The sequence below is a fragment of the Condylura cristata genome, unplaced genomic scaffold (assembly GCF_000260355.1).
Source record: "Condylura cristata isolate star-nosed mole 26May11 unplaced genomic scaffold, ConCri1.0 scaffold00002, whole genome shotgun sequence".
In the NCBI taxonomy this organism is placed as follows: Eukaryota; Metazoa; Chordata; class Mammalia; order Eulipotyphla; family Talpidae; genus Condylura; species Condylura cristata.
In genome coordinates this window covers 20,473,812-20,499,762 of record NW_004567103.1, presented here as the reverse complement: position 1 = coordinate 20,499,762, position 25,951 = coordinate 20,473,812, and the positions used below count along the sequence as shown (strand labels likewise).

General features: G+C 39.3%; 2 protein-coding genes across 4 annotated transcripts in view; one reads left to right on the top strand and one right to left on the bottom strand.

Moving 5' to 3' along the window:
* The window catches only part of CREB1 (cAMP responsive element binding protein 1), a 59,616-nt gene extending 46,765 nt beyond the window's left edge, over nucleotides 1–12,851 (top strand). For all 3 annotated transcript variants that reach the window (XM_012726576.1, XM_004674347.2, XM_004674346.2), the window contains one exon: nucleotides 6,747–12,851. In XM_012726576.1, coding sequence (XP_012582030.1) covers nucleotides 6,747–6,891 — 145 coding nt within the window. In that variant the 3' untranslated portion in view covers nucleotides 6,892–12,851. The remainder of the gene's footprint in view (nucleotides 1–6,746) is intronic.
* A 1,852-nt stretch (nucleotides 12,852–14,703) lies between these two features.
* On the bottom strand, nucleotides 14,704–25,751 carry METTL21A (methyltransferase like 21A). Its single transcript, XM_004674345.2, has 4 exons — nucleotides 25,306–25,751; nucleotides 25,000–25,189; nucleotides 23,377–23,488; nucleotides 14,704–16,282 (listed from the first exon to the last, which is right to left on the bottom strand). Exons 2-4 carry the CDS (start codon nucleotides 25,144–25,146, stop codon nucleotides 15,885–15,887), a joined length of 657 nt encoding a protein of 218 aa, XP_004674402.1. The 5' UTR covers nucleotides 25,147–25,189; nucleotides 25,306–25,751; the 3' UTR covers nucleotides 14,704–15,884.
* Between the last annotated feature and the right edge of the window lie 200 nt (nucleotides 25,752–25,951).

Sequence of the window (25,951 nt, the reverse complement as noted above, 5' to 3'; positions counted from 1 at the left end):
GTCTCATCTTTATGTTCTCTGCCTTAACCTTGGAAACAACCATTTCTTTAGTGAGCCCTGGTTCCTTTTATTTAGAAAATTATATTTAGAAATCAAGAAATGAGCACTAAATACACAGTTAATTCTGGGGTTTCTGAATCCTAGGCCCTCTTAAAAAGACAGACCTGGAAATATATATTTATATATATAGGTAACTAACCTGTTTATCCCCCACATACATATTTCTATATCTGTATATCACTAAAATAAGTAAAAATTCTTATTATTAATATCCCTAGCTCTGATCTGTTACCTCAGATTTCTTTTTAGCTTTTCTATCTTTATATATTTGCAACTTGCTTCTTTGACAGAAACTTAATTTCCATTAAGTACAGTTCATATATTTAACTCTAATATACATGTACTTTTACAGCTACTAAACAAATTTATGAGAAACAAATTTACCCACCATAACATAGTATTTGTGTACAGTTCTTTTTGTTCTTAGCCTTAAGGTATCAGGAAAAGCATTGTTTTCAAAGACACTTAGGTCTGCTCCATTTTTCTCCATCCTCTTCAGTGAGGTTATTTCATATATGTGTAGTACAGTTAGATTTGTCACTATCTGCTTTCAATTCTGTGATTCCCTAACATCCTGTTTTTGTTTTTGTTTTTTTAATTTGCATTCGGTAACTTGACTCTTTGCTGTGTAGTTCTTTTGGCTTTTATGTATGTTCAGTATTATATATCTACCTGCCATGCTACCATATGGAACAAGTACACCAATATAAAAAGGATTCCTTGTGATACCTTTTAGTACCCTCAACCCCTCCCACAGTCCCTAGAAACCACTGAACTGTTTTTGCCTTTTCCAGAATCTCATGTAATTGGAATCATACTATATGTAATCTTTTCAGTCTGGCTTCTTGCACTTAGCAGAATGCATATACAATACATTGATGTTTCATGAATCAGTACTTTTATCTCTGATTATATGGTATGGATATACTGTGGCTTGTTTATCCATTCACCTTGAAGTTCTAAGTTGTTTCCAGTTTTTGTAGGGGTACGAATATAGTTATAAGTATTTACATGAAGGCTTTTATATGAATTTTCAATTCACTTGAGTAAATATCTAGGCATGAACTGATTGGTTTAAGGTTAGGACATACTTAATTTTAGAAGAAAGTGCCAAACTTTTTTCCTAAATGTAAATTTTTCCCACCAGCATAAACCTATATCGAGTGTTATAGTTTTATATTGTATTTAGGTATATGATCCCTTCTGAATTAACTTCTGTGTAAGGAGTGAGTTATGTGTCTCAGTTTACTTCTTTCGTATGAATAATCCCAGTACCATTTGTTTAAAGACTATGGAATTGCCATTGCACATTCATCGAAAATTGATTGACCATATTTGTGTGGATCTGTTTCTGAGCTCTCTAGGTCTTTTCATTGGTCTTCATGTCTGTCCATTCACCAATACCACACTGTCTTGATTACTGTAGCTTCATACTAAGTTTTGAATTTGGTAGTTTGCATTCTCCAACTTTGTTTTTTTTTTTGTTTTTTGTTTTTTGTTTTTTTAAAAAGATTTACTTATTCATACAGAACTGGGGTACAGGCCAGAGATGCAGAGGGTGAGAGGATTCACCAGAAATAGAGCGGGGAGCAGAACAGGCAGATCGACGAAGTATACTTTTGAGGGGAGCAGCGAGCAGGTCAGGAGAGGTCTGCCACGCCATGTGGATCTCCTCTGGGGCAGGCGGGAATCGAACTCATGCGGGAATCGAACTCATGCGGAAGTGGCTTAAGCTTCTCAGTGCTGTGCTTTAATCCGCTGCACCACCAGGGAGGGCCACCAACTTTGTTATTTTAAAGAATTGTTTTGGCTATTTTTAGTCTCGTGTTCTAATTTTCATGTAAGTTTTAGAATCAGAATCAGTTTGTCAATGCCTTTCAGAAAGTTTGCTGAAATTTTATAAGAATTGTATTAAGTTTACAGATGAAACTGAAGATAATAGTGTCAACCGTTCTATGAACAAATATGGCCACGATTTTCTAGCATACAGAACATAAACATATTCTGTTAGTTTTACACATAGTAAGTACTTTGGTTTTAAAAGGAACTATTTTTTTTTTATTTTACTCTTTTAATGAGTTAATATTGGTTGAAATCCTTTATATCATGAAAGTACAGGATTCCACCTTAGGATTCCACCATAGGATGTGCACCACCAAAGAACCTGAATTCCTCACCATAGACCTTTGTGCTCCCTCATTTCTTTGTTTATGTCCTTCCCTTTCTTCCTCAGGGGGACATTTTTCAGTGGTATCCTTTTTTTAATTAAATATTAAACAAATATTCAGGTATTTGTTACCAGTATATAAAATAAAATTTTGGCACAATGGGTTAGGACACAGTACTGCAAGCTAGCTGTAGCTGCTTCAGTGTGAGTTTAATCCCTGGCCTTGGAGGTGACCCACATGGCATGGCAGCCTTCCCCTGTGTCACTCCGCTGCTCCTCTCAGCAGTATACATGTATTTTATCAATCTGCCTGTTCTGCTCCCCACTCTGTCTCTGGTGGAGCCTCTCACCACCGCTGCACCTCTGACTTGTACCCCAGTTCTGTATGACTAAATAAGTATTTTTTTAAATGTCATTAAACACCTTCACAAAGTCTAATAAAAATGCCTATATTTAAAAATAAAATTTACTTCTGCATTAGACTTTTATCCTGTGTTCTAAATTTACTTATTAGTTCTGGTTACCTTTTTGTGTATACTTTGGGCTTTCTGTGTAGGCAATCATGTATTTTGCGTATATGGACAGTTTTATTTCTTTCTAATTTGTTTGCTTTTCATGCCTTATTGCAACAAGCTCTTGGATTTCTATAGGATATATTGAATAGGAATATTGAGGGACAACATCTTAGTGGGACGTATATTCACTTTCTATTGCTTCCACAATGTGGATGATTTAGACAACACAAAATCTCTAGGATTGAAACCCACCATGGGTATCACTGGACAAGATGTCAACATGACTGTCAGTTCTACTCAAGTGTGTGTCAGGTATTCTTTACTTCCATTTGGATTCAGTTATTCTTATAGTTCCCATTCTTCTGCTGAAGTAACCCATCTGATATTTCAGTTTAAACACCTTTTCTGTAGTCTTTAATTTTTCAGTTACTATAATTTTTAATTTTCTATCAGATATTTCTAACATTTGTGTCATATCTGAATCTGATTGTATCAGTAAATCCATCTCTTGGGAGTGTGTTTTCACTTGGCTTTTCTTGTGCTTTATAATGGAAAGTTGAAAGCCAGGACTAGTCAGTAGATACTGAGGTGAGATGAATTTTTATGTCTGTTAATGGCTACATCTTTACATCTGTGAGGCCTTTATTGTGGGATGTTGAGAATATTTGACCTAATGTAGGGGAGGAGTAGATTGTGCTGGTGTGTGAGTTACGGAAGTCCTCAGTGTACTACAGGTTTCCAGTAACTAGAGAGCTAGTTTGTTTCTGACTTGGGTAGTTGTTTCCAGAGCAACATAGTGGTTCTGAGTTTCCCATCTTTTCCTTTGTGCTGTGCCTTTCAGAAAGTCAGTTTACAAGCTCTCTATGCCTCTCGATAATCTGCTTGTTATTTTAACTATAGCTTAATTTATATTAAACTAATTAAGTTTAATTTGGTTTTATTTATAGTTTTATTTCTTACTGAGGATTAGGAATACCTGAACAAATGTGAAGGCAAAAGGGGGGGGGGGGCAGAGGGAGTAATTATATAGAAGAATTGAAGATTTTGAAAAAGGAAAGAAAATGAAGCAGTAAAAGAGCATCATTAGAAAGACAAACAAGTTCATTGAATGCAGGAGGATGTAGAATCGTTTAAGTGAAACAACTTTTTCTAAAAATATGACTCATTAATTTCAGAACTTATAGACTGTTTGCATGAATGCTTGATGTCATAAATCCTGTTTCTGTATTAGAAGAGACATCAGGGCCCTCCCTGGTGGTTCAGCAGGTTAAAGCACAGAACAGCAAGCTAGCCACAGCTGCCTCAGTGCGAGTCCTATCCCCAGCCCCAGAGGTGACCCACATGGTGCGGCAGACCTCTCCTGACCCACCCGCTGCTCCCCTCAGCAGTGGACTTCATCAATCTGCCTGTTCTGCTTCCCACTTTGTCTCTGGTGAATTCCTCTCACCACCTCTGTGCCTCTGGCCTGTACCCCAGTTCTGTATGCACAAATAAATAAATCATTAAAAAAAAAATGAAGAAACATCAGAGGTTAATTTATTATTCATATCATATTTTAAGACCAATCCACTGGGTAGGTCCTTTTATTCTTTCTTGTTCTTAAATACATTTAATAGAAATGTTTGAGAATCCTTTAAGAGATACTCTCCACGCTAAAGATTTGAATTTTGTGTTCTACTCCAAATATGATGATGCTTGTTTAATGTGAAAATGCCTGCCACAATTCTGTTCCATCTATTAAAATCAGTGCTTTAGAATGCTATAACATTCATTCTCTGGTTTTGCTTACTGCTTAATACAAAGCTAATCATCTTGGTTTGGGTATGTTGGTTAGCTTTGTATGTTAAACAAATGAGGAAATAGTCCTTGAATAGGAAGGAACCTTCTGAAAGCTACATAGCTAGTTAGTGACAGTACCAAGATCTGAATTTGTTTCCTGAGCTTCTATTTAGGTGATATCTGCTAGTATATTACACTGTATTAAATTTGGATCCAAATTTTCTTATTTCAATTATACCTGATTTGAATATTCTTCTGTAAGACAGTATTACTTGAAATTTATTTGGTGTTTTCCCCCACAAAGTATTATATATTTAAATTTTCTTGGGACATGATACATAGAGGGTATTTCAGTTCACATTAACACATTGAAAGGATCTGACACATCTTGCATTAAAGAAATACATAGTATTTTTAGTGTTTGGTTTTTTGTGGGTTTTATTGCAAGACTTTAATCTTAAAACACTATAGAATGCTGATTTTGTTATAACAGAGTTGGTAGTTACTAACCTATTTAACTTTGGAAAGTAGCATTAGATTCAGCATTCATATGGGCACATGTAGACTAATTTCTCAGATGATGGAAAAGAGAAAGCAAGGGAAAAAAGATCGGTTAGCCCTACTTATTTAGATTTGCAAGTATACATGCATACTCTTACATGCTCTTTAAATTATTAGAATTCGCCAAATCTAGATTGATTTCTGGCTCAACCCACCTTTTTAATCACTCTTGGCCTAATAGCACTTTTAGCTTGTCTTCACTATACAGTGAAATATTGAGCCACTTTAAATCCTAAAAACCTTTCTCCAGTTGATCATACATTGTCTGTATCTGTTTATCATGGTAATACAACACAAAAAAGAGATGCAGCTCTTTTTTCCTGAACTGGTAAACGTATGGGGATGAAAACTGAATTACATTGCTGTTTGAACTATCTAGAAATAATAGCTAACACATACTTATCAATTTTAAATGCCAGGTACTCTCATGATGCTTTCATATATTAGCTACTTTAAACCTTTTAAAACTTTTGAGTTCAATATAATATTCTTTGTTTACAGTCAAGAAGCTAAAGTTAAGTAATTTCCCATTGTACTGATTCATTTTATGTTGTTTATTTACTCATGTGCTGATGGACATATGGGGTTGCTTCACCTTTTGCCTATTACGAATACCTTTGTGAATATAGGTGTACAAATACTTTTTGAGATCCTGCTCTAATTATGTTGGATATAACATTGCATAAGTAATCATATGAGAATTCTTTTTAATTATCTGAGGAATTGCCATGGTGTTTTATATGACAACTTCTATCAGTTTACTTTTCCACATGTGTGCAAGGGTTCAGTTTCTTCATATTGTCACCAACACTTGTTATTTGTTGTTGTTGCTGTTGTTGTTTTTCAGTAGTAACCATCTCTGATGGTATGAAGTAACAGCTCATGTGGCTTTGATTTTCATTTCTCCAATGATTGATGATGTTGAGCATTGCTTTATGTGTTTGTTGGTTATTTGTATGTCATTGAAAAATTGTTCAAGTTATCCTTGCCCATTTTTAATCAGTTTATTTTGTCATTGAGTTATAAGAGTTCTTTACATAACGTAGGTGTTAACTTACTAGATATTTTCTACCATTCCATATGTTGCCTTTTCATTGTTGTATCCTTTGATTTAAAGTTTTTTTCATTTAATGTCCTGTTTATTTTTTATTTTGATGGCACAGCTAAAGAAACCACTGCCAAATTCATTGTCTTGAAATTTTCCCCCTGCTATCTAGAAATTTTAAAATTATTGGTCTTACCTTTATGTCGTTAATCATTTTTGAGTATATAAAGTAAGAGTCCATCCTTGTTCTTTTTCATATTATGTTCAATTTTTCCAACATTGTTGAAAACATTATTGTGGTAAGCGACTTTAAAATGCTATGGAATGGTGAGTTTGTGTGTTTTTTCCTATTTAAACGGTGTTTTTCAAAGTAAAACTTACTTAATGTCACTCAGCTCTTTTGATTGTGATAATTTCACATTTGGGATTTTTTAAATATCAATCTGTAATGTATTAAAATTTTCATAAGACAATTTCCTTTTTTAAAAAATGCCTAATTTGTAATAATAAAAATGTTTTTCTTTTACATAATTCTCTAAAAGAAAAAAAATGTACTCAAACCCAAAGTAAATTTTGGAGAAATGCCTCATAATTTTTCCTGCCTGCCTTTTGCTTATAGGGAAGCAGCACGAGAGTGTCGTAGGAAGAAGAAAGAATATGTGAAATGTTTAGAAAACAGAGTGGCAGTGCTTGAAAACCAAAACAAGACACTGATTGAGGAGCTAAAAGCACTTAAAGACCTTTACTGCCACAAATCAGATTAATTTGGGATTTCACTTTCACCCCATATGGTGGAAAAAGGACTGGCTTGGCCACAAACAGAAAGACAAAATAAACATTTTATTTTCTAAACATTTCTTTTTTTTCTATGCTCAAAACTGCCTGAAAGCAACTACAGAATTTCATTCATTTGTGCTTTTGCATTAAACTGTGAATGTTCCAACACCTGCCTCCACTTCTCCCCTCAAGAAATTTTCAACGCCAGGAATCATGAAGAGACTTCTGCTTTTCATCCCCCACCCTCTTCAAGAAGTAATTTGTTTACCTGTAAATTGATGGGGGGAATGAGGAAAAGAAAAATTTTTTTTAATGATTTCAAGGTTTGTGCTGAACTCCTTGATTGCCTTAGGGACAGAATTACCCCAGCCTCTTGAGCTGAAGTAATGTGTGGGCCGCATGCATAAAGTAAGTAAGGTGCAATGAAGAAGTGTTGATTGCCAAATTGACATGTTTTCACATTCTCATTGTGAATTATGTAAGATTGTTAAGAGACAAGCCCACTGAAAGAGAATTTTAGTGTGGCATTGAAGAAATTAAGAATGAATTTGGAGTGTTTTCTATGTGCATTCTCTTCTTCAAGACTGAAAACTTATCCTTGGTTCTCAAAAACATTCTGTATAAACTATAGCTTTTCCATAGGGCAGTTGTTGCTTCTTATTAATTCAGCTTTGTATGTGTTCAACATTTCTGAATACATTAAAAGAAGTAAACAACTGATTGAGAAAGCATGGTATTGGTATTTGAATTTTAAATTAAAGTACAAAGCTTGTTTTAGGTAGTACTAAATTCCTAGTTTTTTTAAAAAAAAAAGATACTCATTAGTAAGCCCAACCCCTGGAGTTACAGAACAAGGTTTTTAAATAAATGTTTTTGTCATCGCTTCAAAAATATTTATATTGTCACTCCTTTACTTAAAAGAAATCTCTATACTTTTCCCCTTTGCACTTGCATTATGCCACCAACAGGAAAGCCTTCAAGATGTTAAATAAAATAAAGTGATATATATGTTTATAAAATATTATGTGTTGTAGAAAAATCTGATTTTAATTTTTTTTCCCATATTAACATACCTTTAACGAGTAACCCTAGTGAGTTTTCTAATGAAAGAAGCTGTAAGGATATAGTCCTAAGTAAGGGAGTAGATGTATGCAGAAAAACTAATATTCTCCAGGCATATCTGAATGACTGCTAGCTACACTGGAATATTTGGATTGTCATTCATACAAAGCCTTTGTTTTCTTCTAAAAGGATAGTGATGCTTTAGCTTTTGAGTATGCTATAGGGCCTTTATCATCTTATAGAGGAGCTACTTATTTTAACTCCTGTTAACAGTCTGTATTTGTATGTATCATACATTGTTTCCAGTACTTTTAATTATTAATTACTCATTTAAGCCTGATAAATTTTAAAGTTACCCTTTGAAGGGATGGAAATCAACATTGTTAGATTATAATTTCTCATTTGAGAAAAGGTATTCCTTTTACAAGTCTAGAAAATTATTGTTTTATATTTAGTCATGAATTCTTTTTGAAGGTCAAGTTTGTTATGTATTAACAAAATATGCAGATATGGGCATTAATTTTCAGGTCCATTTTGAAAAGTGAAACTTTTAATTATCTGTAAGGGGTATATTTTTGTTTGTAACAAACCATTGTCTTTTTTCAAGGATGAACAGTTTATGAAGGAGCTTCATTCTAAGAATTGAGTGATGTAGTCTTATATTTGGACAATTCACCAGTCTCAAGAAGGCTTTCAAACAACTGTAAAGTTTGATGTGTGTCCTGCTGAGCTAATTGGGAAAGTTACAGCATAAAATTTAATTGCTAACAAGCATAGATAATTCATCTTCCAAAATTGGTTATACAGAATCCAAGCAAAATTACAAATCTTTCCACAAACTAGAACTTTCTTAATGAGTCATAATGTCAAAATTGAACATTTTGAATTTTGCAAGTTTTTTTAAATGAAATTGTTTGGTACCTAGCAAGTTGTATGCTCTAAAGTTAAATGTTTTTCAATAGTTGAGGTTTTTAATTATAAAGTTGGTGGTCTTTTTAGTCACAGATAAATCAAGGCAATCATATCCATATTAGCTGGTTGGGTTTACAAGTTATAAAAAACTTACATGTAAATTACAAAAGATCCTTGAACCTTGAGGATGACTGCACTGGTTTGAAGTCAGTTACTTAATGCTTAAAGGTGAGGTAAGAAATACATTCTGTTGCTAAGTTTGTTTTAGGTAAGTTGGAGAGACTTGAACATTTCAGTTTTATACAGATAGAAATTCAGCATCTTTTGTGCAGACTTTTTTAATAAGTTGGTATAAAAGGTGTCCATTTTTAAGCATGCAACTTTGAGAATCTTTATTAAGAAAACGACATTATCTTAAAAAAAAAAAAAAAAACCTGTAGCCAAAAACATGGCCACAATACCAGTAAAATGTTTCTTATTGGCCAAAAAGGAAATGAAAGATGTCATCATAGGAATCTGTATATAGCAACTGATTTGCTTAGAAAATAGCAAGTTTGGTATTGCTCACTTTGCAAATATAGGGCCAGGTGGCACTTTTATCTGTAGGACAGATTAATAAAAATTAAGTGGGGGGGGGTTTATTTTTGATATTACTCTTAACGAGTTTTCAAGCTTTGGTAGTGTTTAACTGAAAAGTGGTTTAGAAAGGGCTAGATCCAATGTGTTCACATTATTAAAAAATTGGTGTCAGATACAATTTTAAGTTCATTATTCAAACTCAAGTACCATATTGGCAACCATAATTTGTCAAAGGTGCTGTTCATTTAGATATTCTTAGGGGGGATATGGCATTTGTATAAATATGTGTAAATATATATATATATATATATACATACATACATACAGTATATAATCTGAAGCTCTGAGAGCTTTCAAGTCAGGAATGCTGAGTATTAGAGTATATTGAGGTCAGATGAAATTTTACACTTTTGCGTGTTCTATTGCATCCCTTTTGGTAGTTCCTTGGACTGCATTACTCCAGCACTCATGATCTAGTTTTCTTCTAAGTATTTTATTTTTTGCTGTTAGTTTTCTTTGGCTTGATACTTTTAAATGTTACTAGTCACTTGAAAACTCTTTACCCCCCTCCCCCCAAGTATTTGGTTTTTATGCTTTGTCTCTGGCAGCTATGACAGTGGTAAGAAGGTTTTGAAGATAGCTTCTAAAGGTACCACTGCTTTTTCTCAGAAATCATCCTGGGGGAGGAATTTTGATGTTGTTATTTGAGCAGGGATTTTTGTCAAGAAAATGTGTTTGAGTAGGTAGGTCAGCGGCAGTGCTACTATCTGAAAGCACAATACCAGTCAGGCAGGCTGTCCGAGCAGAAGTCATCTGGCTGAAGTTTCTCTCTCTCTCTCAGGCCTAATCCTTTCATTCTAACCATTTGGGGTGGCATGTGGAATCATACAAAGGCTTAGGAAGAAAAACAAGTTTGTTTAAACCAGGACACCTTTATTTACTTGAATGACTTCAATCTGGATTTCTTTTCATTTTTAATGTTTTAAATTCTGTGATTAGCTATAGAGCAAATGATTAGCATAAAACAGTATTTTGAAGGTCAAAGGCTGTTTCATTTTGCAGGACTGAAAAAAGCTACTATCTTAATGTTTTGATCAAAGTGGATTTCAGAAACAGTGGTTGCACACATTTTCAGTGATTTTCAAGAGGCTTGGTTTTGTTGCCTTTGTAGCCCAGAAATCATGGTATATTGTTTCCCACTGACCTAATACAAGCATTGTTTATTTATTTGGATTATATCTACATTATATTCTTTGTAAATGTTTGGTGTAACTTGCACTTTTAAAATTGACCCAGTTTGGGTGTTAGCAACTTGAAAGTTCAATTGTAAACTGACTCTTTTATATCTTCCTCTGTTCAAATCATGTGATGATATTTCAGCACCTAAAGGCTAGGTTTAGAAATATCTGTAAAAGAAGAATACCTGGCAACTAGATCTGACTAGGCTAATTAAAAGGTAGGTTTGAACCCTATCTTACTCTTTCATCATGGGTAAAAGGAAAATCAAATCAAGTGAATGAATAACTATCCTTACCCCAAAGTTAATCCTGCCTATAGGATGCCAACATGTTCATGAATTTGTCAAAAACAGTAAAAGATTTTTTTTAAGCATTTAATTATTGTCATCATGGAAACCACATGCAATCACCTGACTAAATTTTTTTCCACTTTAATTGGCTTTACATCAAAGAAATGCTGCCTAAATTTGACTGGTTTCAGATGAAGGGGGAAAGTGAGCTGTGCTTAAAAGTGAAGAGTTGTGAGATAAATTTGTTCACTCAGTTGTACAAAGCACAACTAAAATGTGTTGGATGGCTTACATGCATCTTGAGTACTTTTAATGTTCATACGTTGGCTTTTTTAAGTTAACTGAACTCTCACTGTATGTACTAGGAACTGGTTTCCTTGACTTTCTAGAATCCATGGCCAGAAGAGGCACTAATCCCTGGGGGGTTGAACATATCATGAAGCTGAGTCAGTATGGAAGAATTTCAAATAAATCAAACAGGGTGCTGAAGTTCCATCTGTCTCATCTGCTTATGATAAGTTCTTATTGATTAGTGAATGTAGCTTAAGCCTTTGTATGTGTCCTCAGGGGGCAGGCAAACTTTAAAGAGGGACCAGGTAATGTTTGGAGGGATTATATTTCAGGTGTTTTAGCTTGAAATTTATTTTTTAAAAAAATTAAAATAGAAAAAAAAAAATAGAACAAAGCCTGTGAAGCAAGTTGGTTTTAAACAGGCAAAGTTGTTTAGCACAGAGAAAACATTGATCTGTCTGCAATCTGGTACTGTGGTTGCAGGTCCTAGCTGGGTAGGACATGTTACATTTCAAATTTTTCTCACCAGCAAGTAAAGAAAATGAACAATCTTCAGGCCGTGTCTTTGAAAAGGGTCAAACAATAGGAAATTCAAATTTTGTAAAGGAATTATTTAATACTTGCCTACAAAAGCACGGTCTTTCCAAACTTCTGTCCGAAGAACATCTCAGAGATGTCAATCTGAGATAGTTTAAAAACTGGTAGGGAAGAAAGAAAATCCCTGCATATGATGATCTTTAGTTGGCTAAGTAAAATGATCTACCATTGTGTTTGGGAGGTTTATTTTCTTATGTTTTTAAATTGAACTGGTAAGTGCTTTATAGATATTTTTTATCCAGGTGCCACTCCAATGTGTGTATGTAATAAAATTATTTATATTAAAAGCAGAAAATAATTTGTCAACCTTATTCTGTGAGTCTAGACTTATTGGGTGGCAGAGAAGAGTGCTAGTTAGCAGTTTTCCATGTGAAGTTGTCCCCAGCTGATTTGTCCACTTGTCAGTTGTCATCCCCATCCAGAAAAGGAATTATTTCTGAACCTAGAAGTATCATTTGAAACTTTTTAGAAATAAAATAATCAGGGACGTTTCTAGGGAGAAGGTATTTGGTTTTGTTTCTTTGCTTTTTTTTTTTTTCCTTGAGGATTTGGGGTTAAGAATACCTCCCCCAAACCTATCAGCACAAAACAGGGTATTGATTTTTAACTCTGATGTTGCTATTGGAGTTGAATATTAAATAGATAACTATAATGAGGGAAATACATTTCTAACAAAGTTCCCTACATTCTAGAAACATCCCTGTTTTAATTTTTTTACCTAAATCTTTGTGCTTTATCTGTGTAAAGAGAAAAAAATGTACTGAGTTATAATGCATTTTATTAACACTATGTACATATTAGCTGCTTTGTGTTCAGAATGGTAGCAATTGCTTTGTATATTAAAGTGATCCTTGTGAATTTGTGAAATATTGTCATAAAGTGCTTTTTCTTACTGTAATCTTTGTGGTATCAACTGTCATAATGCCCTTTTTACACAAACATTTATGTGCAGTCACATAAACATGCTTTTAAAAACTCTGTAAGTCTCTTTTTTGGGGGATGGGATGTCTGTTTTGCTTCTGCCAATTGTGTTAATAAGCTACATTTTGGAGTTAGGATTATTTTATTTTGTTACATGAACATTCAATCATATTAGGCTATGCTGCAAGCTTGTGTTGCATGGCAACAGAAACACTCCAGCAATAAGAACATACCTTCGATTAATTTTACTGTATTTTTAATTTTTAGCACTTTTTTAGTAAGAATGATGTCTATTTGAAGATTTGCCCTACTCAGACAACTGATGGGAGGCATGTGACTGTGATGTCATAAATCTGTGACATGCAATATATGCAAATACATACTTCCTCTTTTTACATAAATGCTTTTTTTTTTTTCACCAAATGTATCTTAGCAATAGTTCTATTTCAGTACATGTCTACAAGTCTAACAGGTATATAGTATCCCATCGAGTAGGTAGAGTTTACTTAACCAGAACCATCTTACATGGATGTTTAGGTTGTTTGAAACATTTGACTGTTACAGACATACAAGTGTAGATAATACAGATACTCTATAAATCTGTGTCCAGGGTAGATACTGAGAAGTGGCAAATAGTACGTATGGCTTCATATTTGGAAGTTTTTTTCCTAAGAATTAAGAACCTGTTAAATTAATAAAGTATTGGTTAGCATATTTTTATGTCAAGCTTCACAATCTTTAGAAAAAAGTTGAAAGAAGCAGAACCAGCCTTACACAAGGTTGTCATAGGTGGGCCTTTTACCAAAGAAATGGTGGTTCTTAGTTAGAAAAAAAATGTCAATGCTTGTAGTGTTACTAAATTTTAATCCCTTCCCTATCTGTAGGAGGAAAAGCATGACATGACTTTTAGATCAGAAACATTCTGCATTACAAATCCTCAAGTCCCCACACCCACACTTATGCACCCTTCAAAAGCTCTCATTTCCCAATTTCTGCAAATGGTGGGTGGTGGCTGTAAGAAGAGGTCCCTCTCCTGGTACCTTTAGTTCCAAGGTCATTCCCCTACATTCACTGACAGTCTCACAGGGACACAACGGCCTGTCCCTTGGCCTGAACATGATGACTGCTGTCCCAGCCCTGAAGAATTTGATGAGGACTTTTCTGAATCATCCCAGTCTGTAACCTCACCTTGTCCCTCAACCCTGTTTATTTTAATTCCTCAGAGATGTTGGTCAAAAAAGCATGTTCCCTTTTAACTTTCTACCTTCATTTATTTCCCCAGGGTACCTGACCAGTACATTTTAAACTCTTAAGAAAATCACTTACATTTCACTGAGATAACCAAAAGACTCCTGTTGAATTTTTCTTGCCTTCTATTTTTAGGACAAAAAAAGTTTCCTTTCACCTCTTCTATCTAGTTCCCAGTAATTTGTGAAGACAACCCAATCACTGCTTACTTCATTTGCTAGGACATGCAAGCATCTTGTCGAAGTTTTCCATTTACAACAATGTCATTTTTATACCTATCCCCAAAGTCAGGGATGTTAAAAAAAAAAAACAAACTTCATTTGTAATAACACATAAATGAGAGTGAACTTTGATTAAGTGTTAATGGTACATCAGGATTTTTTTTTTCCTTTTTAAAGAATCAATGTTCATGGTTCAGGACTGGCATCTTGTGATCTGGCAAGCTATCGCTATTTGTAAGTTGTACATTTTTCATAATTACATTGTTATGGTACATCATAGAATGCTCGGGACTTTTGCCTTTCTATTTTTTTAAGATGTATTTATGCATACAAGAGCTGGGGTGTAGGCCAGAGGTGTAGAGGGTGAGAGGATTCACCAGAGATGAAAGGGGAACAAAATAGGCAAATTGACTGAAGCACACTGCTGAGGGGAGCAGCAGGCAAGACAGGCCCTGCCTGTATTTAAGAAATCTAAAGTACATGTAAAAATAATGTTATGGATATTTTCCTATCTAAGATACTCATTAAAAGATTTTTTTTTTAAAGAAAGGTCTTGTTTCTATGTTTTACAAAAGAAACCTATGCCTAGTACCAAATACACTGCAATTATTATACCGTTGTGGTCTAATTTGTTTAGGCTTTTGCTTAAGTTCTTACAGTGTAAAAGGGGTTATATGTATGACTTTATAAAATATATCAAAGATAATCATAAAACAATGTAGCAGTTATTTGGTTTTGCTACTCTAGGAAGCTAGGGAGGACAACAATGTAAAAAGAACAGGTTCCCAGTGTTCAAGAGGCTTCCAGTGTCCTGGGGAATAGGACATTGAAGCAGCAATTGCATACACAATATGGGAGTACATAATATGTCCCAGAGAGATGAGATTTAAAACTTGTTTTCATTGTCATTGTATACAGAGGTAGGGGAAGTCAAGAAATATAAAAGCAACATTTGAGAAAGGGACAAAACAACTATTGAGTTGAAGAAGATAACCAAGTCACTGCACACACAAACCCATGGGAGCATTCAAAAAGTAAAATTTTATTTTTATTACTCCTTTGTTTTTATGTCTGACTTTAAGCCCCCCTCCCAAAAAAAAAAAAAACTACCATGGTATGAGACTCAAAAGAATCACCTAATCAATCATAAAACAACCAAAAGTACTTAAAACCTAAAATCGAGGCAGATAAAAGATTTCAGGAGCATTAATAGCTCAGGAAATGTCTGTTAAACCCCTTGTTTTATACTCTCAAAGATACAAAATTGGACCAAATATATACATGAATTGTGTATTCTAGAGCCTCACCCAAACAACTGCACTAGAGATGCCTTTGTACAGGATTGTCACACTGGGAGTGAAGAGGGAGCAGCATGGGTCACAGAGATGACATAAATCAAAATCTTGGGCTTGCCTTTAATGTTAATTGAAATTCAGAGTAAAATATAACTAAAAAGTAGGAGCAAGGGAACACATGTGGCTTTGCTTTACAGCCGCACATGCTTTGTGCAGTGAGAACCTTTAGACTTTTTGTTCAGGAAGTCATTTCACTGAATATGGTCAGAGTTCCAGCCTAAGATCTCAACTGAGCACACTCACAACATTCCTGTAAATATGGTGAATTATAAGTCCTCCCTCAGGTTTCTCTTCTGTGCCTTGTAAATATGTACATCTTTTTCAGGATCATAGTGAACCTTACTCACAGTAAATTGCCTCTCCAGCATCACTAAGAAGTTGTTATCCCGTTCATAGCGAATTCGGCAAGCTAAAAGAATCATCGAATGGTTGCTACAGAGATGTTCCAATGTTTGAAGAAGATCTGCAAATGTTTCTTCTAAATATATGATATCAGCTCCAAGTATCAGGTCAAATTCTCCAGATGAATAACTCCCCAAATTTTGTCCCCAGGTCAATTCTTTAACAACAGCTTTGGGTTGGATATGGGGTGGTAAGTTGGCTTGAACATTTGACTTAAGAAATTCTAATGCTACTTTTCGATCCGTGATAGTCACATGAGCACCTAGAATGTGGACAGAGAAAGTAATGTACACATCAGTACAACTAATAGATAACGACTCACATTACAAGGCAGGCTGAGGGTCTCTAGATACCTCCTGATGTGCAAAAGAAATACCTTTCATGATGGCTGCAGCAGATCCAATTAGTAATCAGTAGCTCCTTTTGCACTGCCTATTAGTAACCTGGTTGTTGCTGACAAACCTACTATTTGCGCAAGTTGTGCTCATAAAATACAGCGTCCCAAGTGACAGGCTGATGCTTCTTCTGATTCTGCAAGCAGAGCTGCCCCTCTCGCCAGCTGTCTATGCTTCACTCATTAGCTCCTAACTCAAATCAGTAGGTCTCAGTGCAAAACAATCCAAGAATGAAAATCTAGGAGCAAATGATTATAAAGACGACAAAATATCAAAAATAGACAAAGGCTGCTTTCTGGAGTCAAAACTTTAAAAAGAATTAAGGAAGAGATTAACTGGCTATGAAGGTATCCCAATCCAGCTCTCCTAATGCTGACAACCTATATTTATGTAAGTTTAGAAATTACTAGAATTATTAAAGTACTAAGGGTTAAGATGAGATCATGTTATATAAGAGCTAAATTCATACATGCAATGTAGAAATGAGGCAGTATTTTATTATTCTGTTTCTGTGGGTGGTTTATTGTGAATTAAAAGATCTGATTTTTTGAAAGAAGAATGAACTGCTACATACCCTTAAGAGGAAGCTCAGAAACACCTTCACGTAGTGACAGTGCAATTCTGCTAAGCTTTGGCCTTGTAAATTCTGCAATTTAATTGTTGTTATTTTATAAAATTATTTCTCACTTGCATGCTTCTTCAGCTAGTAATCTCAACGGGCAGTCCCCTGACCAGCCAGACAATTCCAGTAAGCACTGGCATGAAACATTTCAATGTCATATACCTTGACCCATAATATTAGGGTGGTATGTAATTCCATTTGACTTTTACAGTCCTGATGAAATTGTTCAAGTTGTTTGACTTCACAAGCACAGACCTCCTATCACTTTGACCACGCACTGCTACCCAATGTGTTGCCTGATAAACAGTATTCAGCGACATGGCTCATCTCTCTCTTGATGATCAAAGTCAGATGGCCAAAATTTTTCCTTCTTGGACTTAACCATCTACAAAGCACTTTTGCTGGCAACAATGAAGTGACCTAGTCTTTGCACATCGCCTCAGTGTTCACTTTAGTAGCTTTTAGAGGAAGATCACTCATGTTTCATGAGGTAAAGCGGCTGCAAGTACTCAATGTCCAGATCCTTACCACATTTGTTTGGGAAATTTCTATAAAGGAAAGTTTCTATCAATTTGGTTACTCATTTTGTATAAAACAGGAAAGGTGAATAACCTTTGTTACCCTTCCCCATTTTTAAATAAAATTTCAGAGTTGTTTTCTAACATCCTCCAGAGATGACTGATTAGGTTTACATTTTTGCTTTGTGTTATGAACTCATGGGTTAAACATATATGATGTACTACACCACTGCTGTTATCATTACTGATGTTCAAATTGTCCAATCACTTGCCAGTGGACTTTGGACACAACCCCAGTCACCTGGGAGAACTCCTTTGCTACCTAGTAGGACAAGATATTTTTGGGTTGTCTTACACATTTCCTGCCACAGACCTAGAATCGTCTGCTAATAAATAACTGGCTGGTTTTTAAGTTAATTGATTTAAAACTCAGTCAAGTTTGGTGGGAGAAACACCACAAGTTTGTGTGTTTGTGGGATGGACAGGTAGCTACAGGCGAGAAGCACTAGAGCAAGGTCTGAACAGGTATGAGGGGATTGGCCCATACCAGGCAGACATCTGCATCCGCACAGAGGCAGAGAGGCAGGTGGGTGAGAGGCAGATGCTCTCCTGGTTGCTTCAATGGGCTCGGTGATGGAGCAACGTCATCAGCTAAGGGCAGGAAGGGAGAAGGAAGGAACAGAAGTGGGCAGACAGGAGAGGGGGTGGGGTGTGCCTTCTCAGCAGCAGTAAGAGCCCCTCAAGGTTCTTGATTGGGGTTTTAGATGAGACCCAGCAACAGGATGTCTCATCCAGCCACACCCAATTATGGAGGCACAGATTGGACAAGCAGGAGCTGCACACAATTAGATCTGTGCCCCTCCGGAAAAAGATCAAGCAAGGAAGGGTGGGTGAGCCTGAGATTTACACAGGGTTAGAGGGAATGAGACAGTATTAGTTCACCAGAGGCTAATGGAAACTGACCCAGTAAGACAAAATAGCCTGCTGTCGCCCCCTTGGTAATGGAGAAAGACCATGTAAACATCTGTCATAACTTTCAGCTTTTTGTTCTGTAAACAATGCCTGCATTTATTCAAACATTTGCTCACATACTATGTACTACAGCTACTGGAGAGAAAGTCTTTGCTCAGCCTCGTGAGAGAGGCGTAGGCATAATGGGACCCAAAATGTGCCATGGAATCTAGGAAATGGGAGGAAATGCTAGGAAATTAGTGGCCATAGAGGTGAAAGTTGTCAAAAGGAACAGGGGTGAAAGGTTTGAGAAGGAAAAGAATTCTGAGCTTACACTTTTTTTTTTTTAACATTTACTTATTTAAGCTTACAGAACTGGGGTACAGGCCAGAGGTGTGGTGCATGAGAGGATTCACCAGAGACAGAGTGGGAAAAGGAACAGGCAGATGGACTGACATACACTGCTGAGGGGAGCAGCGGGCAGGTCAGGAGAGGCCTGCCACACTATGTGTGTCAGCTCCTGGGCTGGGGATCAAACTTGTGCTGCAGTGGCTTCGGAGAGCTTCATAGTGCTGTGCTTTAACCTGTTGCGCCACCAGGGAGAGCCCTGAGCTTACACTTTTAAAAGTGTAACATTAGCCAGGGGAAATGGTAAAGAATATTCAAGGCAGATGGGGCAAGCTAAAAGCAGTGTCTATTCCTTGAACTCAAACAGTGCAATCACCCTGCAAAAAAGTAAGGCTGGGGGGCTTTCCTGGTAGCACAAGGGGTTAAGCGCAGCACTGTGAAGCTATCCGCAGCTACTGCAGCAGCAGTTCGATCCCAGGCCAGGGAGGTGACCCACATGTACGGCAGACCTCTCCTGACCTCCCTCCTGCTCCCTCAGCAATGGATTTCAGTACATCTGCCTGTTCTGCTCCCCACTTTTTCTCTGGTGAATCCTCTCACCCCCACCCTCCCTCCCACTCCCACCCACACTTCTAATCTAGACCCCAATTCTAGTATGCATAAATAAATAAAATTTAAATTAAAAAAAGAGGATTAAGAATCAGGCAGAATGAAATCACAGAGCCACTCTAAGGCACCTGAGATTTAGGCCACAAGCAGTGGGGAGGCAGAAGAGTGACTGATACAGGCCACTTTGACCCTTTAGGAAAGTGGGTCCCCTTTTCCACCAGGAGACTGGGTTGTAAAGACAAAGCAAAGACAGAAAAGTCAAGTGGACAGAATCAAAGAAATGCTGAGAGTTCGAGAGTTCCTGCCAGGCAGTGAGAACCGAAGGGAGGAATGTAGTGAAGAAGTAAAGGATGAATCAGCGGGCCCCAGGGAAGGGGTGGGGAGTGGAGGACAGTGACGAGTGGACTGCAGTGACTACTGAGACAGTGGGTCAGCTCAGAACAAAAGGGAAAGGGAAGAAGAGTTGATGTTCATGTGCATATTATTTGAGGTGCAGAGAAACAGCCAGAAGAGGCAGGCAGCTTTTCAGTGAAATGTGTAAGTTGAAAGCTCAATGAAGACTTGCACCAGAACCATGGAGAATGAAAAGACAGTTTTTTCCTGAACATTCTAAGATGGTGGTCCCTAAACTTGGTCAGGCATCAGGTCACCTGAGAAACTGAAAATCCAGATTCTCTGACCCCACCCCAACTTACAGAACCCTACCTTAACTGGGATTTTTGGTTTTTAAGCTAGTCTCCAAGTATCATAAAACCTGGTAGAGCTTTTCAAACTAAGAACCAGGGTTTGAGCATCCACAGGATTCAAATTCTAACTCCACAATCCAGTAGATTCCATTAGCTGAGGAGCCCGCATTTTACCATTTAATGTGCTCTCTGAGAAGACCGGCATGGCCGTGGTGAGAGATTAAGGACACAGCACCCAGACCTCCTTCACTGCCAGCAGTGAGCGGCTATCTCTGCTTTCAAATGGAAAAACCTCATTGTTCTTCATTAACATTTTTCATTGCTTTTTTGTTTGTTTGTTTGTTTGTTTTTGCTACCTACTGTTCTTCCTCCCCCTCTCCCAGTTAGGGCTACACTGGGAAACTCTGAGAGCAGCACCCTCTCTGTAGTGCTCACTATCCTGTGTGCAGTACAAGGTGGGTCTGCTCTGAACCAAGAATAGATGACAATTCCTTGTGACTCGGTCTTTTTAAAGTACTTAAAAACCAGGCCCTCCCTGGTGGTGCAATGGGTTAAAGCACAGCACTAGGAAACTAGCTGCAGCAGCCCCAGCGGCTTCAACAGCTTCAGCACAAGGTCAACCCCCTGCCAGGGAGGTGATCCACATGGCGCAGCAGACCTCTCTTGTCTCGCCGTTGCTCCCCTTATTGTATTTCGTCAATCTGCCTGTTCTGCTCCCCACTCTGTCTGGGGAATACTCCCACTGTGCCTGTACCCCAGTTCTGTATGCATCAGTAAATAAATCTTTAAAACAACCAAAAAAAGCATCTTTTTCTGCTTTGTATGGCAGGTGAAGTACTAGGACCAAGACACACAGAAGGGACACAGTCCCGTTCTTAGGAGCCTCAGCCACGGGCAGAGACAGATACACAAGCAGCCACCATGGGGCAGAGGTGGGAAGAAGCAAAGCAGTTGCTTTGGGGCAGGCAAGGATTCAAAGGGCTGACATTGTAGCCAAGCCAAAGAGCTCACATCTCTCAGCCACTGTGCCCCTGTGCCCTGTCCCACAGCCACCAGCTTCTGTGGCAGCAACTCGTCCCTCACAGTGACAGTTTTCAAAGAACTTTTCCTGCTCCTCCCAACCACACAGATTCAGATTTCTACATCTGACGCAGAGCTCCTCAGAGAGGTAGCCCACACTTTCTGAGCGGTTACCTTGCACCAGTCAATGAGCAGAACTCTGTGCACGATCCCGAGTGAGGCCTGAGTCTCACCGTGGAATGAATGTGCGGGTGTCCATCCCACCTGATGATGGGCACACTGCAAAGTGTGGCCAGGGACTGACTGGAACCAAGGAGAAATGGCGCATTCTCCTGGGGCGCAGCTAGCAGATGTGCCCCATCTGTGGGCACGCAGATGGGACACGAAGCAACTTGTAAGTTGCTAGTAGGAGTTAAAAGACCAATCCAGGCCCTCCCTGGTGGCGCAGCGGGTTAAAGCACAGCACTGAGAAGCTAAAGCCACTTCCGCATGAGTTCGATTCCCGCCTGCCCCGGAGGTGACCACATGGCGTGACAGACCTCTCCTGACCCGCCCGCTGCTCCCCTCAGCAGTGTACTTCGTCCATCTGCCTGTTCTGCTCCCCACTCTGTCTCTGGTGAAGCCTCTCACCCTCCGCATCTCTGGCCTGTACCCCAGTTCTGTATGCATAAATAAATAAATCTTTAAAAAAAAAAAAAAAAAAAAAAGACCAATCCAAATGTAGACCGATGTGCTTTACCACACCGGCACCTCTCCGTGCCAGCCAGCTGCATCTTACACAAAGCTGCAGTTCTCAGGAGGACAATTCCTCTTCTGCTAACTCCTCAAAAAATCAACCGAGAGGGAAGAGACAATGGAAACCAAAATCAGTTTACACTGACTTTTTTTCGATTGTTGCTGAGTAGCTTATTCTCCGCTGAAGTGTGCCCATCATCAGGTGGGATGGACACCCGCACACCAAGCCTGTCTCTCAAGGGACTACACAGCTGATGGGAGCACCTCCTTTTCTCCTCCACCCTCAGCCAACCGCAGGGTCTGACAGCCTCCTCACATCTGCTAGCTGGGCTGCAGGAGAATGCGCCATTTCTCCTCGGTTCCACAGTCAGTCCCTGGCCACACTTTGCAGTCTTAAAAGTGTTTTTCAGAAGAGTCCTGTACTTTCCTTGGACCCCATGAAAGGGAGGAAATCTCAGAGGAAGACTTAACTGAAATCCAACACTACTTGGCTCTACGCTCTACCTCTCCACTCCGTATCTCCAAGAGCTCACAGCCGCCTACATACACTCCTCACCAGAGAGCTCATGCACTCCCATTAAAAGGTGGAGGGCAAAAGTCCAGGCAGAGAAAGGAATATTAAGAAGTGTTACCAGAAAAAGGAAAGGACAAAAGAGGGGCTTTCAAGTGTGGTACACAATGTGATGGAATTCCACACCTCACCACCAAGGACGTCTGGGGACCTGCGGTTTCTGCCTTCTCACCACCTGTGTTAGGAGTCCACAGACTCAGGCCCAAACCCATACACACAGGAGCACAAACTGCATTTAAACAAGTGACCAGATGACAATACTGAAGTGGCCACTTTTAGATATTTATCTCAGAAGCCGGTCTATCCACTCATGGAATGGCTTGAACTGCAGGAGCCAGAAGTTACAGCAAGGTGTCAACCCATAAGTAAAATAAAAATGAAGCTTTAAAATGCTCTAGGCCTCAATTAGTGCCTGTAGACCAAGCAAAAAAAGATGACATACTTTGATTCATTTAAATAGAATGTTTAATAGAAGATGTTAACGCTACTGAAGCCAAACCTCCCGAGAGGAGAAAAACAGTCATATTTCCTTAGTAATAAAGGAGAGAGCCCATTTGCTCTACCTATCTATCAAGGTTAATCTCATAATGTATGAGAGAAAACCTAAAATGTTAAATAAAAAAAAAGAAAATTCTTTTTAATTCTTTAATTCTTTGAACCCCAAGTTACCTTAAGATCATATTCACCATCACAGAATTGGAGGGGCACAGCAACCTCCCAGATACCTTGATTATAAGTGACAGAATAGCGCAAGAGAGAGGCTGACAGCACCAGCAGCTAGCCCGTAACTCTAAGTATAGGAGAAGGAAAAGACCCAGCTGAGGGAGGACAGCCATGGGTCTTTCATCATGAGACCAGACGAGCTCCTTTTATGAGGGGTAAGCCACAGCATCACACTCACCCAGCAGGGCAGCCACTATGCCCACCAGCCCTGTGCCAGCGCCCAGCTCCACGGCAGAGCAGCCTCTGAGCTCCACAGCGCCCATCTCCAGATACGTGGAAAGAACGACGGCCTGAGTCAAAACACAGCGATAGGATTAAGGTCAGCATGGCTTTGGGTGCTGAGGGTTCCCGCATAGGTTCACTGACTCTCCCTGGAAGACACCCCAGGCCCCCTCCCACTCAAGGTTCACTTCCTAGTTTTATATCACCAGCAGCAACTGAGCCACCGCTGAGAAGCACCAACTGGAGCACAGGCACTGAGCCCTGCAGCCAGCGTGGCCGCCCCAGCCCATCTAAGTCTGTAAGAGGAACAGCAGCACCCTGTGGTCAGTGACCCAGCTCCATGATAGGTCCTGCAGAGTCTGGGACGTGCGTTTCTTAAGGTACCACAGCACTTTAACACTTGGGGTCTGCAAAACTACCCTGGCAGAGCTATGGGCAGTCTCTGTTTAAGAGACTGTTTAGTGCCTAAACCAAGCTTTCAGCCAGCAAGGCCACAACTTCACCTGGGCTCCAAGGCTCCTGCACTGGGTCTCCCTCATAAGTCCCTAACAGGCATCACGCCATGGAGGCCAGAACCACATACTACTGGACATCAAGAGTTACTTTTTGGCAAAAGTTCTGGATACTAGATGTTTCAGTTAGCACTTTCTATGATTCTATTAAAGCACTGTTAACATAATTTTTTAATAAAATTTGTTTTTCAGGGCCCCATACTATTAGAGCAACTAGCAATTTTTTCTTGGTGAGCATGTAGGAGGCTCTGTCTCATTATTAGTTATTGTTATCACTTATTCCTAGAATATTTTTTCATGTAGTTGGTTGTCTTCGACTAGATTCCTAGAAGCAGCATCATTAGAATATATTATAATTTTTAGTTCTAAATGTTTCTCTACCATCCCTAATACACTGCTAACTGTACACTGTAAAACTGTCTCTATGCCATCCATTTATTTAGCATTAATGGCGCTCCCCTGAGTCCCAGGTAAGGTGCTAAGGCAGGCAGATCAGTGTCACAAGTAGTGCCAGGAGAAAAGATTAAAAGGCATTTACAATATAATTTTGTACGCATTAGCAGGATGGAAAACTCAGAGAAAACACAATTTTCCTTTTAAGATTTAGCACTTTCAGCATTCTCTCTGCAGTATTTAAATTTTTTAACTAAAAAATGAACTCGATGAATGTCCTAACGCATTAGGGACCCTACCTTCCTCTGAGTCCTCTCTCCTAACCTCTTCGGGTAAATCACTGGTAAGTCCAAGTCCTTAAACTTGGCTCGGCTCCCTTTTATTCACCCTTAAAATACAATCTGTTTGAGAAGGAAGTGACTCCAATGGGTATAAGTTTTTTGAGAGGGGGTGGGATGACAAAAATACTTTAAAATTGTGAGTGGTGCACCACTGAGTTAACTTGAAAAAAATCACTCTAAATAAGTGAAATTTGTGGTCTACGAATCATATCTCAATGACGAAGTTCTTTTTGAAAAATATAGAGCAGTCCTATAATCAACTGCGGCTGACTAGCAGGCCCACAAACCCCCCCACACCCCCACTCAACCACTCACCCCCTCGGGCTTACTCACCGCATCCCAAACCACCGCTGCCACTCCCAGCTGCCTCCAGTCCTGCCTGATACGGATCGTGTGGTTTGCAAAGGAGAAGGTAGCAAGAGGCTTGTGGAATTTCTGCAGCCCCATTCCCGCGTTCTCCTCATAGGGCACCAGGGCCATTTTGCCCGCGCCCTGAGCAGAGGGCCGCTCTGCTCCCTAAAACCTGTTAGACAAAATAATCTGCGTGATGCTCTGGCCAGGAAATTCGCTCTCTTAAAAGACTCCACATGCAGGTCATCTTACAGGTCAAAGGGGGAGATGGGGGGAGCCTTTACCCACCTCCTTTTGCGTAGCTCTTCTCCAAGTCTAGTGAGAAGTGAGATTTTGCTCTGAATGCCAGTCAAAGGAGGTGTTTGGGCACAAGTCCTGCGGGGTGAGCTACGCACTCTACTGTTACCATTTTGAATTCCGGGGGGCAATGCGGCAGACACAGCCGAGGGCCCTGGGGATGCCGACACAGCAGCGCTTTCTAGGCTGCCCAGGCCCGCGCTGACCGCAGCTGCAACCCACAGAATATTCTTCCGTTCCCAGTGGGTCTTCCCTCCATCCCTTCCCAATCGGTGCGTTCAATCGTGGGCACAACGGCCCGAGCGCACTAGACTGGTGCCAGTGGTGTGGCGAACCAGCCTTTGACCCCGGCTGGATACACACGGTGGGCGCAGCCCCACCGCGGGGCTGGAAACACTCGTGAGCTCGGAGTCGAGCGGACTCCCGCGGCCCCACACCGGCCCGGCCCGGCCGGCCCCGTCTCGGGCCGACAGGTGCGTACGTCCTGCCCGCGGCCCCCGAGCTCCCGGCCCCCGCGGTGGGCGGGAGTAGGACGTGGACGAGCGGGACGCGCACTAGGGGCCCGCAGCGCCCTTCGGGCCTCTGGGCGCGGGCGTCCGCCTCACCGCCAGAGGGCTCGAAGCTTCGGGGCGGCGCC

Bases quoted from the DNA above. Each gene is read 5' to 3' on its own strand.
- METTL21A (XM_004674345.2), bottom strand. From the start codon at position 25,146: ATGGCCCTGGTGCCCTATGAGGAGAACGCGGGAATGGGGCTGCAGAAA. The intron at 23,489-24,999 runs GTGAGTAAGCCC...GTTTTGACTCAG, and splicing joins CAGCGGTGGTTTGGGATGCG to GCCGTCGTTCTTTCCACGTA. The intron at 16,283-23,376 runs GTGAGTGTGATG...TCCACATTCTAG, and splicing joins CATAGTGGCTGCCCTGCTGG to GTGCTCATGTGACTATCACG.